At 48.4% G+C, this 15,111-nt stretch overlaps 1 protein-coding gene across 5 annotated transcripts in view; it reads right to left on the bottom strand.

Annotated features, from left to right (window-relative positions):
* Positions 1-539: 539 nt before the first annotated feature.
* CUNH10orf71 (chromosome unknown C10orf71 homolog) overlaps positions 540-15,111 on the bottom strand; it is a 29,607-nt gene continuing 15,035 nt past the window's right edge. For 4 of the 5 annotated variants that reach the window (XM_017504684.2, XM_017504682.2, XM_037729983.1 and 1 more), the window contains 2 exons: positions 14,258-14,360; positions 540-8,299 (listed from right to left, as the gene is read on the bottom strand). In XM_017504684.2, the coding sequence (XP_017360173.1) occupies positions 3,855-8,156 (4,302 nt within the window). In that variant the 5' untranslated portion in view covers positions 8,157-8,299; positions 14,258-14,360 and the 3' untranslated portion in view covers positions 540-3,854. Of the gene's footprint in view, positions 8,300-12,041; positions 12,145-14,257; positions 14,361-15,111 lie in introns of those variants that run through there. The other variant, XR_001818024.2, reaches the window with a different exon arrangement.

The following is a 15,111-nucleotide window of genomic DNA, read 5'->3' as shown; positions in this document are numbered from 1 at the left end:
GCCCCAAAATTTATCCAGGCTGAGCAGAGGCTGACAGCACTTAGAATTCAATGCACAAATGGATCCACCACCTGTGGAAGCTTGTGAAGATGGAGATTGGGATTCTGGACTTTTCACAAGCCCCTGGTCATGTGGAGGCTGCTGCTCCAGGGACCGCGCTTACAAAGCACTGGCTGAGGGTTAAAGAGTCCACCTAGAAGTAAGAGGGGCCCAAGTCCCTGGAGTGGCCCCTCACTTAGTGGCTCTATGACTGTGGGCAGTTACATCCCATCCTGACACCTTTGTTTCCATTACAGTAAAATGAGGCTAATGAGGGCATCTCTGATGGGTTTACTGGAGAACCCAGTCCAGGCTCAAGCTCCGCACTCATGGGCCAGCACATGGTACAATCTTGATCATGTGAGCCCTTGGTCATGTTTAGCTAAACAGCCTGGGACCTTCAACTGTTCCCCGGAGGTGCTCCACCTCCATGCCCTCTCCCCAGGAGACATTGAGAGGGGTTGTACTCACAGAAAAGGGCCAGGGCATTACACAGAAGATGCAGACAACATCTGTAATTTCCACAAACAACGTGTTCTCATAAATCTTACCACTGTCCTACTAAACACAATAGTAGAAATAGTGGTTTTTCTGGGCAACCCCTGTGAGTGAAATATCAATTCAGAAGCTGAAGGACCTATCAATAAAGGTCTATCCTGTGAGGCTACACTGGTTCAGCTTTTGTGCTGGTTAGAAATGCTGATGAACAATTAGCTGAATTAATACCCTTTGATATGGCAAGACAACTCTATTAGTATTTAATCAATGTCATCTTTGATAGATTATAGCTGGGGAAATTCTGATTTTTTTCATAAATTAATGGATAGCTTTGTGTTTTCTGACTTGGTTCAGGCGCCAACTCCTTAGGCCAGACCAAGTTAGGTGCTCCTTAGAGCAACCTATTAAATTACTTAATATGTGGGATTGTGATTGTCTCCTCTCTCTGTTAAATTTTAACTCCTTGAGTAGAGAGACAAGATCTTATTGTCATGGTATCATCAGCGCCAATCAAAGTGCCTGGCACAGAGCAAACGTTTGTATGAAAGAGGGAGGAAAGAAGGAAGAAAGAGAGAGAAGGAGGGAGGGAGATAAGGAAGGAAGAAAGAGAAGGAGAGAGTGAGGAAGAAGAACAGAGGCATCCATGACCTCCCTCAGGAGCAAAGGGAAAGAGGAAAGCATCACTGGCCAGTGAGTTGGGCTTCACTGGGTGGAGACTCTCTGCTTGTGTCCCCTGGCATTATCTGCTTCACGAACACAGGCCTATTGCTGTAAGGGAGCGAGGTATCCTTCTAGCTGACTTGCTGGGAGCAAGTCTTTATGTGTCCAGCTCTGCCCACAGCCCTGTCAATACGGTTCTAAGGAAGAAGATTGCTTCCCCAAAATAAGTTCCCCAAAGTAATATTTTCCCCTGAGGGGACATATTTACTATAACTGTGGTTCTTGTTGAACGGAGGCACTCTTCCTTTGTTAGGCAATTCTTTTCCTCGGACCCTGAGAACTGTAAAATAAGATATTCCTTCTCATGTTTTAGTGAGATGAAAACAAAGTGGAGAGGATGCTTGAGGTGACTTGGAGCCAGGGCCAAAATGCAACTTCGTTCTTGTTGCTTGCACCCAGTGAGTGACTCATGGGAACCAGATTTTGGGACAGTGGTTTGCCTGTACTCCTGGCTGGTGACAGGTGTGGCCAAACTGAATGGCATTGATGGGGGTGGGGGTGGGGGTTTGTGTGGTATTGTCATATCCTGAGGTGTGGCTGCGCTTGTTGGGAAAACAAATGGGTATGAAATCTTGAATCCAAATGATGACCTGAAGTGTGGGCAAAACCCCTGTGTTTGTGTGAGTCTGGGACTTGGTTTACTGAATGCCTCCCTATCCTCCCAGTATGGAAACAGCACCTTTGCAACAACAGGACAAGGACGATGCATCTTGCATGGTCCCCTGGACCCTGGGCAGCACAGTCCTGGCAGCTGCTGAGGTTTCTAAACAAGGAGGGAGGCACGTTTTGGCCCTGTGTTTCCAGTTGAACAAGAATTAAGAGGCTTCTGTAGAAGCCGTGGCATGGAATCTACCAGGACCCTGGGTGCTCGTTTCCTTCCTAATTGGCTACCTGCAAGTGGGCACCTGCTCTTGAGATGGGGCAGGGACCCCTCCCCAACTGTGGAAATACAGGAAAATCTTGGCCTCCTTCAAGGGAAATTACAAGCACCCAGCTAGCCCTGAGAAGCAAATGAGCAACTTGATAAGCAGGAAGGTAATAGTAACCTAAAACAACAGCCAAGTAAGCTAGAACCGTGGGGTGTTTGGTTCCCTCTGGAAACTAAAGAGAACATCTGAACAGGTGTCTCTGAGTGGTTTTTCAGAAACCCAGACTCCACCATACGGATCCACTGGCACAGAGACCTCAGATAAGAGGGAACTGAGGACTGAACTTGGAGCATGGCTCTTTGTTCTAAATTTCCTCCTGAGGGGCTTGGGGAAAGTCCTCCCAACAAGCCAGAGCTAACATTCCTTTCTGCTAACCCACATTTTTAAACAAAGCTTCTCTTCCTTAACCAATTGCAATTCCAAAAATTTTGGACTCCACCTATGACCCATAAGCCCCTGCTTCAAGATATCCTGCCTTTTTAGGCCAAACCAATATGTACCCTCCATGTATTGATTTACAATTTCACCTGTGACTTCTGCTTTCCTGAAAATTTCCCTTGCCGTTAAAAATCCATGCTGGCAAGCCACTGGGGAGCAGGTTTGAAGTGTGAGCTGCCTGATTCTTCTTGCTCGGTGCCTGCAAATAAACACCCTCCTTTCTCCCACTACAGACTTCAGTGTGGATTTTGGCTTTACTGTGCTGGGCCAGTGGCCCCCAGTTTCATTAGGTAAAACGCTCAGACTCTTGAGTTAATCCGATACTTCTCTCCAAATCCCCAAGGTCAGGAACTGGCAGGGGGTGAGGGGGTGAGAACACAATTTCCTTTTGAGTGCAGGGCACAGGTACTGGTCACTGAATTGGGGCAGGACCTAGTGGAGGGCCTGGCCCTGCAAAGGCATGAACAGGTGTTGAAGGGACAAGGTGAGATGCCAGGCTGTGGAAGACAGGGAGGTGGCTCTGTCAGCCCTGGACCCCACTGCCCACAGAAGGAAGACAGGAGTCCAGGGACAGAACCTTATCTGCAAACTTGTTTCACTTTTTAAAAAGTGGCCTTTTCTTGATCAGAAAATAGCTTTCATAGGCAAGTTTCTTCCTGTGAAGGAAACTCATTCTATGTAAATAATCATTTCTGCAAGATTGCCCTGGGCTGGTCCTCAGCCAGTCTGAGGTGACCTGAAACTGCTGTTGTGTCTGAGCTGGGGGCCCCAAGGGTTTGCTCACCAAGGAGCCTACAAGTGAGCGGGTGGGTGCGGGTGCACAGGGACCCTCAGGACCAGGTGGTGCCCTTGCCACACCCACCTGGTTGGCAGGGCCAGGGAAGAGCAGGGCAGGCCAGGACAGGGGGGAAGGAAGTGAAGGAGAAGGGCTGGAGTAGAGTGCACCTGGGAACTGACATGGAAGGGACCAGGCCAAGCAAGCAGCGCCCCTCCATCAGAGGAGAGCCCGGGAGCCCTTCGGGTGAGGTTGTCTCGGGATCCCTGCTGCCTTCTGGACTTAGGGATCCAAAAAGGCTAAGTATATTGATGAGCGTGCGTGCGTGTGAACATGCGCGCGTGTGTGCCTGTGTTTTGTGTGTGTGTGTGTGTGTGTGTCTGTTGCTTGTTCTCGGGGAGGGGGAAGTCAGCTCCTCTGGGTTCATCTGGGGGTGGAGATCAGTCTGCAGTAACTCAAGAAATGCCTTCTGTGGCAAAGTCCTCTAGGTCTCCGGTGGAGATGATGCCCAGGCCTGGAGCTTCTGCGCCCTCCTCTCCTGGGCTCTGGGGAGGCCTATGGGGGCGCTGGCCGGCAGAGTGTGGGGTGCAGTCACCATGAGGCCCTGGGGTCAGCTGTAGTCCAGCCTCGTGGACACTCTGGGGCCTGGTGTGGGCCACAGAAGTGCGAGGGCCCTGCCTGAGGAAGGTGGGAGTGGAGAGCTGAGACGAGCAGCGCAGTGGCATCAAGGCCGTCACAGGCACCGGTTGGAAGCCAGGGTACAGCACATAGGGAGCAGCAAGGGCATCCGGTGGGGGCGGCTCTGGTGAGGTCCCCTCGGAGGACGGGATGGAGACCTTGACATACTTGCCCGTCTCTGGGTCATAGAAGGTCTTGATTTTCACCTGGAGTGGCAAGTCGAAGACAAAGTACTCCCCGGACTGTGGATCCTGAAGGACCTTCTGGGTGGCGGGGTAAGTGGGCAGGGGTGTGAGGGACTGGGGGCCCCCAGGCCGTCTCCCGGCAGACTCGGAGAAGCTGGACACGGAGTGGCGGTGCATGGGAGGGGGCAGGGAACGGACCATGGGGAAACTGTGTCGAGGCCTCTCTCTGGGGCACAGTGGCCTTTGCTCTGCCTGCTCCAAGTCCTCCGGGCAGAACTTTCCTTCCTGTGGCTCGCCATGCTTCTCCTGTGTCTGGTCAGTCTTCCTCCTTTTGCTTGCCAGCTTCTTCGCCCTCCGCAGGGCTTTCTCTGTTTTGGGTGGGACTGCAGGTGGTTTGCTTGCTGCCCTCTCCAGCTGTGCAGGAAGCTCAAGTCTCCCAGGAGGGCCTGCTGGGCTGGTGGCCACATCCAGCAATGGACCTCTTGGAGAGAGCGTCCGGAGGTCTTCGGCCAGCAGCTCAAGCTGGGGATCAGAGCCGCCCTCCCATACCAGGGCATGGGTCAGGTCTTCCCTCCGGGTGACCCTGGCAGGACTGGGGCTGGCCCAGGGGTTGGCTTGAGGAGGCTCCTTGGGCAGCAGCTCCTGTTCTTCGGGGGCCTGGGAAGCCTCATCCCAAATGCTGCTGGCGGCAGGGGAGCAGGCGCTGCTCTCCCCCAGGGAGCTGGAATTGGGAGAATTCACCGTCTCACCAGGGACCGGTCTTCTGCCAGCAGGGCCTGCTCTGGGTGTGGACAAAAAGTGACTCTTGAAACCTGGTGTCTGCTGTTCCCAACAGGGTTCAGGCTGCCCCGGGGGTGGCTGGTCTTCTTCGTCACCCTCAGGTAAAGCGATGGTGGGGATGTGCTGTGGGACTGCCAGCTTCCCTGGGTCTTTGGAACTGCTCTTGCCATTGCTTGCCACGATGCTGTATGCTGCATCTGGGGGTGGCTTCACCCTGTCCCAGTCTCCTACCGGAGGCATAGATGTGTCCTTTGGTGCTGGCTGAGAGGCCTCCATCCTGGCTGTGCTGGACTCCTGCTGGGGTTCCCCCGTGACCTCACTGGCCATGCAATTCACGCGTGTGCCCTGCGTGTTAGTGGTTGTCGATGTACCAAGAATGTCCTGGTTTTCGGGGGCACAGAAACCAGGATCCTCACCCCATTCTGGCCTTGACAGTTCCTCCTCTTTGTGGCCACTGCCGAGGGAGTCCTCCAAGGACATGGTCCTCAGGAGAGGCAGCATGATAGGTTTAATTACGGGGGTGGCTCTGAGGGTGTTGTCTTTAATCGTAAAGAGCATGTGCTTGTTTGAAGCAGCAGATGGGGAGGGGGTAAGGTCTTTAGCCTGTGAAAAGGTTGTACCCTTATTTCTTCCAATCTGAGAGCCTCTGAAATTAGCTTCCTCTGCTGATGCCTTCCTGATTCTTCCTCCAGACACACTTTCCCCTTCTCTTTGCAATGCTTCCCCCTGGCTGCGCTCTTCCAAGCACGCATGCCCATTGTTTAAGGCACAGTACTGCAGCTCATCCTTCCCCATCACATTCTCCTTCTCATCCTTCTGACTGTCACCTGCATTCACGTCCTTCCTCCTGTCTTCCCGCTGGTTCTCAGTAAACCACGTCTTCTGTTGATCATCAAACGAGGCAAAGGATTGATCTGAAGAGCTAGTGCTGAATTTGGCCTTACCTTTGAGGCTTGGCATGAAATCAGATTGGCTGTCACTATAAAACACATCTTCCTCCTCAGGAGAGAGGGGACCTGGGGAGAATTTCTGGTTCAAGTGTGTGTTCTGAAGTCCTGCTTCCCTCTCAGGTTCTGTCTCTTGGGACACAGATCTGGAGAGCCCATTCTCTAGCTGGCGGGTCTTCATTTTCTCCGTAGCCCCACCAGGCTCAGGATCCCTATTGCAAAGCCTTAGGGAGAGGTGCTTCCTGGAGCGGCGTTCCCTGGAGTCTGGACACCAGCCGGACCCAGCAGGACCCATCTCCAACTCTCGCTCCGCTTCCTCGTTCTCATAACTGCTTCTCTCAGAAGCCTCCCCATTGACATAGAAGGGGGCTTTGATGATAGTCGGAGCTGTGCTGAGGGTTAGATAGCTGTCTGCAGAGGGCTCACTGGGGTCGGCTGTAGGGTCCTGCTGGGCATTGATGTGCGATGCAGTGGGGTCATTGGCAGGTCTCTCCTTAGAAATCTGGTTTGGAGGGCTTTCCTCAAGCCCGTTGGGGAGGATGACACCGTTGCTCACGGGTTCTTGCTTTCTGTCAGCCTTACCTCTGGTTTTCTCATCAAGCCCTTTCAAGAGAGGTGAGGAACTGTATGTGCTCTTAACACGCTTCCGCACATCCTTGAGGTTGAACAGCAGGCTAGGGGCTTTGGACTTGTAGCTGTCTCGAGATTGACATTCACTGGGCTCCTTCTCTTGGTATCCATTTAGCTGTCCTGGGGGTGATGGGGTTCTCTCTGCTGGCTGGCTCTCTGCTGAATCCAGGGCATGCTTGCTGGGTATGATGGGGGTCAGGAGCTTACTGATGTTAAACGGGGGATCATAATGTTCATTGGGTTCCACAGGCAGGTCAAGAGCATCATTTTCTGGAAACTGTCCCTGGGGTTTGTGTTTTGTATACAAAGGTGGGCCTTTCCTGTTGGTCTGTGTCTTTTCTTCTGAAGCATCTTGTAGACTTTCTTTCCCTTTCTTGCCAGTCTTTGGTTTCCTCCATGGGGGCTGGGCTGGCTTCTCTTGAGAATCAGGCTGTGAACTGGGAGCTTTTCCTTCCACATCAAATACCTGGGATCCTGGATCCCTGTACCCCCAAGGTACAGATGTGGACAGAGCTCCTGCTGCCACTCTGTTCTCTTCCTGACTGCAGCGGGCCTGGACCTGGCAGGGAGAGACTGTGCACTCAGGAGGACAGGGTTCTCTTAGCAAGGTCGAATCCCCATAGTGCTTGGGAGCTTTGCTTTCTGGGACTGTTCCAGCCGCGTCCTTTCTCTCCAGCAGCTTTGGTTGGTGGGCATTCCACGACTCAAAAGCACTATTTTCACTGTGTAGAAAGGTGCCTTTTCCTCTCCCAGGCTCACCAGTGGCTGGCTTGTGGTGTGGAGAGGGGAACGTTGACTCAGATGAGCTGGTCACGTCATCGGCTGCCGGGAGGAAGCTGCTGGAGCCATGACAGGCCATTTCTGGATTCTTGGGGGACTCCTGTTCTCTGTGTTTTCTGCTGGGCAGGTGGCTGTTCTGATGGGTGTTGGAAACTTCAGCGGGCACCCTCCTGACTGTCAGAAAGGCAGAATCAAAGCAGAAGTTGACACTGCTTTCTGGAAGAGGGGCAAATTTGGGGGGATTTTTCAGAGCTGGAGGCTTGCTGGTAGTGGTTCTGTTCTCACAATGTTGGGTCTCAGTCCTGTTGAAAGATTTAATTAGTGTTGATACTTTGGAGACAGGCTTGTTGCTGCTCCGGAGACCGGAAACTGGCACCTCCAGTCTCCTCTGGACTGGTGTTGGTGGGGGGCTGGTTTTGGGGTACTTTTCCTCTCCCTGAACGTACTTAGGCAGCTGTTGGAAGGTGGCCGCCCAGCCTGAATGTTCTGTGCCCTGCGATGGCAACTGGCTCCAAATGCCACTTTTCCTCTGGGTGTGGCTCACTGTTCTCTGCTGGAGAGTCCCAAACACCTGTCGGCTGATATCTGGGGACACGGCCAGGTAAGAGTCATGGAAGGATGTGTCCTCTGAGATGCACAGGCTCCGGAACGCCCGGTCTGTGAGGCTGCTCACCTCCCTGTCTGCATCATCCAACACACTGCCGATGCTGGAGGAGTCGCTGAACCCGTCTGTGCACTTCTTATTTCCCTGCATCATCTGTTGTCTCCAGGAAAGCTGTCCTAGTCAGCCGGCAGGCGCCTCTGGTGATGATTCTGGCAAGGTTAGGTGTTTCCCTCTTCCCACAAAACTAGAGCTTCTCATTGACCAGATGTAATTGTAAAGTGGGGATTTTTTTTTCTCTGCGAAAGAAAAAAGTGCAGGGTGTGAACAGGGTATCCAGCTCTATGCAAGAATATGTGCTCGTCCAGTTGGAAAATAGTGCCTGTGATGGTTAATTTTATGTATCAACATGGCCAGCCTGCTATATGTCTAGATTCTAGATCAGTCTAGCTACGGCTGTGAAGGTATTTTTTAGATGTGATTTCCCTAAAATCAGCAGACTTTAGGGAAAGCAGTTTATCTTCTGTAAGGCAGGTGGCTCTCATTTAATTAGCTGAAGGCCCTAAGAGTAAAAAGACTGAGGTCACAGGCAACAAAAGCAAAAATAGGCAACTGGGATTACATCAGTTCAAAAGCTTCTGCACAGCAAGGGAAACAATCACAAAAATGAAAAGGTGTTCCACGGAATGGAAGAAAATGTTTTCAAACTGCATATCTGATAAAGGGTTAATATCCAAAATGCATGAGAAACGCCTACAACTGAATAACAAACAAAACAAAACAATACCCAAAACCTTCTGATTTAAAAATGGGTAGAGGAACTGAACAGATATTTCTTCAAGAAGACATAGTAATGGCAAACAGGTATATAAAAAGGTGCTCACCTACACTAACCATCAGGGAATTGCAAATAAAAGCTACAAGGAGATATCACAATCTGCCTGCTAGGACCGCTGTTCTCAAAGAAAGAAAAGATGACAAGTGTTGGTAAGGGTGTGGAGAAAAGGGAACCTCTGTACACTATTGGTGGAAATGTAAATTGATGTAGTCACTGTGGGAAACAGTATAAAGATTCCTCAAAAAATTAAAACTAGAACTACTATCTGATCCAGCGTTCCCATATCTGGGTACAGGCCTAAAGGAAGTGAAATTAGGGTCTTAAGGAGGTATCTACACCCACATGTTCATTACTCACAATGGCCAAGATACAGAAGCAAACTAAATTTCCATCGATGGATGAATGGATAAAGAAAATGTGGTGTATGCATACAATAGAATTATTCCACCTTAAAAAGGCAGGAAATCTTGAAATTTGTGACAACGTGGGTGACCCTGGAGCACATTATGTTAAGAGAAACAACCCAGTCACAGAAAGACAAATACGCGTGATGTCAGCTACGTGAGGAATCTGACATAGTGAAACTCACAGAAGCAGAGAGTAGAATGGGGGTTGTCAGAGGCTGGAGAGCAGGGAAGTGGGGAGTTGTTTGTTAAAGGATGAGATGTTTCAGTTATGCAAGATGAATTAGTTCTGGAGATTGATGTACAGCAGGTGCCTGTAGTTAACAATACTGTGTTGTGTGCTTGCAATTTGCTGAGGATAGATCTTATGTTAAATGCTCTTATCACACATACAGACAAAAACAATGAATAAAAGGGGTGGGAGGAAATGTTTGGAGGTGATGGATGGGTTTATGCATGGATTGTGGTGATGGTTTCAAGGGGTGCATACTTATCTCCAAACATCAATTCTTCCTGGGTCTCTAGCTATGCCCATTTTGGACTTGCCAGCCTCCACAGTCATTCAAGCCAATTCCTTAAAATAGATTGCTATCTCTCTGTACCAACATATACTATTGGTTCTGGTCTTCCGCAGAATTGGACCCATACAGTGCCTGAAGTTCAGCGGTGTTTTTGCAGAGCCCTTCCCTGATATTCCATGGAGTATTTCCTCCTTGCTCATCTTTCTCTCTGTGCGTGGTTTATTTTCTTCATGTTACAGAGCATGATCTAAGGTTCAGTTTACATCTTTGTGGTTTACCCATGATTAGAATGTCAGTGGAAGGCATGTGGGGACTGCTAGGTTGTCTGTTCACTGATTGCCCCTCATCCCAGAGCCACCCCAAGAGGATACGGTCCCCAGAGTCTGCATTGCCTGGGCCCCTTACCTCTGGGACCAGCCCGTGGGGGTGGGCAGTGGACGTGCTTGCAGGAGCCTGGAGGGAGGGGAAGTCAGCATCCCTGGCATGTCTCCAGCCCTCCTGTCTTGCTGTGACATGGGGACCCCAGTCACATGATGTCCTCAAGGTTTATCTGTGTTATAGCATGTGCCAGAATTTCATTTTCAAGGCTGAATAGTATTCCACTATGTATATGTGTGTATGTGTGTGATATATACATATATACACACATATATGTATATATATTGTGTGCATATGTATGTATATATATATTGCGTGTATATGCATGTGTGTATATATATAGTGTGTATATGTATGCGTGTATATTTTGTGTGTATATGTATATAGTGTGTATATGTATGTATATATACATATATTGTGTGTATATGTATGTGTGTATATAGTGTGTATATGTATGTATATATATATAGTGTGTATGTGTATATATATATTGTGTGTATATGTATGTGTGTATATATATATAGTGTGTATATGCATGTATATATATAGTGTGTATATGTATGTATATATATTGTGTGTGTATATGTATGTGTATATATATATTGTGTGTATATATGTATACATATAGCATGTATATGTATGTGTATATATATAGTGTGTATATGTATGTATATATACATAGTGTGTATATGTGTGTGTGTATATATATATATATATATATATATATAGTGTGTGTGTATATGTATGTGTATATATCACATTTTGCTTCCCCATTCCTCCATTGATGAACACTTGGGTTGCTTCCAACTTTTGGCTATTGTGACTGATGTTGCTACAAATGTGGGTGTGCAAATCTCTCTCCAAGGTCCTGCTTTCAATTCTTTTGGGTATATCCCTAGAAGTGGAATTGCTGGATTATATGGCTGTTCTATTTTTAATTGTTTTTAGGAGCTTCTTTTCTGTTTTCCGTAGTAGCTGCATCAATTTTCATTTCAACCAAGAGTGTGCAAGGGTTCCAGTTTCTTCACGTCCTCGCCAACACTTGTTATTTTCTGCTTTGTTTTTTTCTTTTTTGATAGTACCCATCCTGATGGGTGCATGGTGCTGCATGGCGTTCTCTTGTGAATCCTGTCTGCAGATGCTGCTGCCTTCTGGAATACTTACTGCTCCACCTGGGACACATACCTCCCATTGCCTAGAACATTGCCCGGCCTGGGGCGGGGGATAAGAGAATGGGTACGCTAAAAGTTACATAAAATAGCATGTATGGATCCCGGAGTGCATGCAAGTGAGGGGTGTCTAAGACAGCGGACATCTAGCAGGGTGCTGCTAAGCGTTCATATGGCAGATCAAACACTGCCAGACAACTCCCATTCACAGCAGCAGAATTGAGCAGGCGACGCTCTTCCGTCTTTGCTTGGCTGGCCTTAGTCACTGCTATTGCTCCAGGAGATGGACAGTGAAGGTGCTCCCATCAGGGAGGCCGAGCTGCATGTCAGAAGCCCCAGGCTCCATGTCCCCTTGCCGAGGGACCACAGGCTGGCTGCCCGCCACTTCAGTGCATCTCTCTCATCTGCATGTGTGCTGTGAGATTGCAACCATTCTGTTTCTTTAGAGTGGGGATCATGTTGCTTCGCTGCAAGGCTCCAGGAGTTTAGGGTAGCATCCTGGCATAGCTCAGAGCTGCCAGGCTGTCAGTGATGTTTGTCTTTCACCCTGGAGGCCAGGCATCACTGGGGTTTGTTGTTTCCATCTCTTGACCACAGCACTCTGGTGACTTTCCAATGTTGATTCATCAGCAGACAGACTTGTTTCTGTGAACGACAGAACTGAGCTGGAGAAAGGATGGGACCTGAGTTCTAGTGGACTGAATGAGCTGATGAGGAGATACTGGCCTGCTCTGGGAAGGCTTCTCTGCACCGGCTCCTCAGCCCTACCTTGAAAGGCAGGCTGCTGGCTCCATGGAAAGCACACACTCAGAACAGCATATGCTTTTTAGAAGGCTGCATACAAGGAAAGAGCATCAGCTTGCATGGGGAGCAGGGGAGACCCTAAGGCTGGCTGGGCTCACATCTTCCCCAGTAGAAGACACATGCTCCAATCTTCAGATTCCCAAGCAGCTAGCATGGTCAGGGGATATGCCTGTGGTCACAGCAATGGAAGCAGCCAACAGTCCGTGAAAGTTCCTGCCTTTCTGGTCAAAGGAATAATTCCTGCTGTCTCTGCTCTGTCAGTACCATTCTTCCTACCTTGAATGCAGACAAGAAGCCAGAAACTACTTGATTTCTTTGCTGGGGCTGCCATGACAAACAATGGCTTAAACATTGAAAATGTATTGCCCCACAGTTCTGGAGGCTGGAAGTCCAAAATCGAGGTGTTGCAGGGTCAGTTCCTTTTGAGGGCTGTAAGGGAGAATCTGTCCTAGCCTCTCTCCTTAGCTTGAGGATGGTCATCTTCTCCCTGTGTCTTCCCATCATCTTTCCTCTATGCTTGTTTGTGTCCTCATTTTTCTTTTTTAAAATTTTTAAAAAGTTTTTAATTATTAATTTTTTTTCATTTTGTTACTCAGGCTGGAGTGCAGCAGCGTAATCATGGCTTACTGCAGCCTCGACCTCCTGGGCTCAAGTGATCTTCCTGCCTTGGCTTACCAAGTAGCCGGGACTACAGGTGCACTATACCATACCTGGTTAATTTTTGTATTTTTTGTATAAATGGGGTTTCACCATGTTTCTCAGGCTAGTCTTGAATTCCCAGGCTCAAGTAATCTGCCGGCCTTGGCCTCCCAAAGTGCTGGGATGACAGTCATAAGTCACTGTGCCCTACACAAATATCCCCTTTTCATAAGGATACCAGTCATACTGGATTAGAGCCTACCTTAATAACCTCATCTTAACTATGTATAATACCTCTGTAGCACTCTTATTTCCAATAAGTCACATTCTGAAGTTATGAGAGTCTTTTGGGGGGGGTGCATGACTCAACCATAACACTGAATTCACTTTGCAGCTCTGAGACAAGCAATGGCCATTGAAGGCCAACCTGCAGAGGGTGGCAGTGTGGACGGGTGAGGAGCCCAGGTCCCGGCCAGCACTGCTAAGCTGTGAGCCTGTGGCTGCACCATCCCACTCGAGTCTGTGTTATCGAGGCTGGCGTGGGATTTGATGGAATCTGAGTGGCTTTGACCACTGTGAGTCAGGTTTTCTGTACCCTGAGATCCTATAAAAATGGTCAGGAGTCTCCTGGTGTCCTCAGTGCTGGGATTCTGATCTTGACAATGGCTGAATTCAGTAATATTGGGGGTTTCTACACTTTGAATGAGAATAAGATCGTTTTCATTTAGATAAAAACAGGTTAGTTGTAGACCTAAATTTACAAGCTTAAAGTCAAGCAAGCAGCCTTTACCCAATTAAACATATCCTCAGATTAGTAGGTATTTGCTATTTGTTTTCTGAATATTCAGCTTGCATCCTCTGAGAAAAAGCACTTGATTCCTTTTGGGAAATTTCCTCTCCCTTTGGTTTTCAGTCTTAGTGGGGCTGAAAGTCAAGGTGCCTGCAGAGGCTCCCCAGGGCCAAGAGCAGGTGTGAGACCTAGGGCAGGCCTATGGACTGTGGCAATTCTCCTGGACCCACACAAGGACAGACGTGTGTTCAGGCTTCCTTGCTGGTTGTAGGGCTTTCACTATGCCTGGCCCCTGACACTTCCTAGCTGGAACTTTAGCCATCACCTTGAGTCTCCAAGGCCTCCATTTTTCTTTTAATACATATGCATTTTTGTCTCATTTGTTCAGTTTCTGCTTCTATTGCTTATGGCTGAAGAACCCTACCTAATCCAGGGTTTACATCCTCATTCCAAACAGTGGTGAAGGATATTCACTGATCTTCAGAGCATTCAGAAAATAACCACAATGCTTCTGCCTCAGGAAAAAGAGACCCTCTCTCCCCACTCTCCTACCTTTATTCAGATAATTTCTTCAATTCTGATTTGATATACCTGAGGTCAGATGAGACAGTCATAAACTTGACCTCATTCTCCCCCCAGCCCCCATTGTACCATTCAGTATAGTGGCCAAAAACAGAGGTGTTTCTATATGCTGCTGTTGAGTTAGTTCCATACCTGTTACAGCACTGGAAGCTGCAGGAGCCTGCCGTGTTGGGTTTTAGGATCTGTAGTTTTAAAACGTCTTTTTATGCTTATATTTGGTGTCATCACTGCCCATCTAGAAAGAAGAAAAATAATTTCAGTGGAACCCACATGACCAAAGGTCCAAGCACAAGTTCAGTGAAGAAGTTCAGTATCTTTTATTTTATTTTATTTTATTTTTTGAGACAGGGTCTCGCTCTGTCACCCATGCTGGAGTGTAATGGTGTGATCTTGGCTCAGTGCAACCTCTGCCTCCCAGGTTCAAGCAATTCTTGTGCCTCAGCCACCCAAGTAGCTGGGATTTTACAGGTGTGCACCACCATGCCCAGCTAAGTTTCGTATTTTTAGTAGTGACAGGGTTTCACCATATTGGCAAGGCTGGTCTTCAACTCCTGACCTCAAGTGATCTGTCTGCCTCAGCCTCCCAAAGTGCTGGGATTATGGGGTTGAACCGCCATGCCCGACCCAAAGTACCTTTAAATGTCAGTTATACAGCAGTGTAGTTGGCCTTCAAAAATGAAAAGGAATCCATACTTGAGCTCAACAAAATTCTAAAAAACAGACATTTTTGACTGTTTATACCTCTTCTAATATTCATTAATTTGTCGATGGTCCAAGGCATTTTTAGAAACCTGTTTTAAGCCTTTGAGTTTTCTAATTTGACTGAACCAGCTGTGAATTACTTTTTGCTAGTAAAATCTGACCCAAGGCCCTTTTCCCAGTGAACTGATAAGTTGGGTTTTGCAGCAAAGAGAACTGGAGAAGTGAAAGTTGAGTCCACTCAGCAATGGCAGCACAGTATTGGATTCATTGTTGGCAGGAGGCTT

The sequence above is a fragment of the Cebus imitator genome, unplaced genomic scaffold (genome assembly GCF_001604975.1).
Source record: "Cebus imitator isolate Cc_AM_T3 unplaced genomic scaffold, Cebus_imitator-1.0 Scaffold326, whole genome shotgun sequence".
Taxonomy (NCBI): domain Eukaryota; kingdom Metazoa; phylum Chordata; class Mammalia; order Primates; family Cebidae; genus Cebus; species Cebus imitator.
The sequence above is the reverse complement of the archived record's forward strand: the minus strand, read 5'-3'. Positions and strand labels throughout refer to the sequence as shown.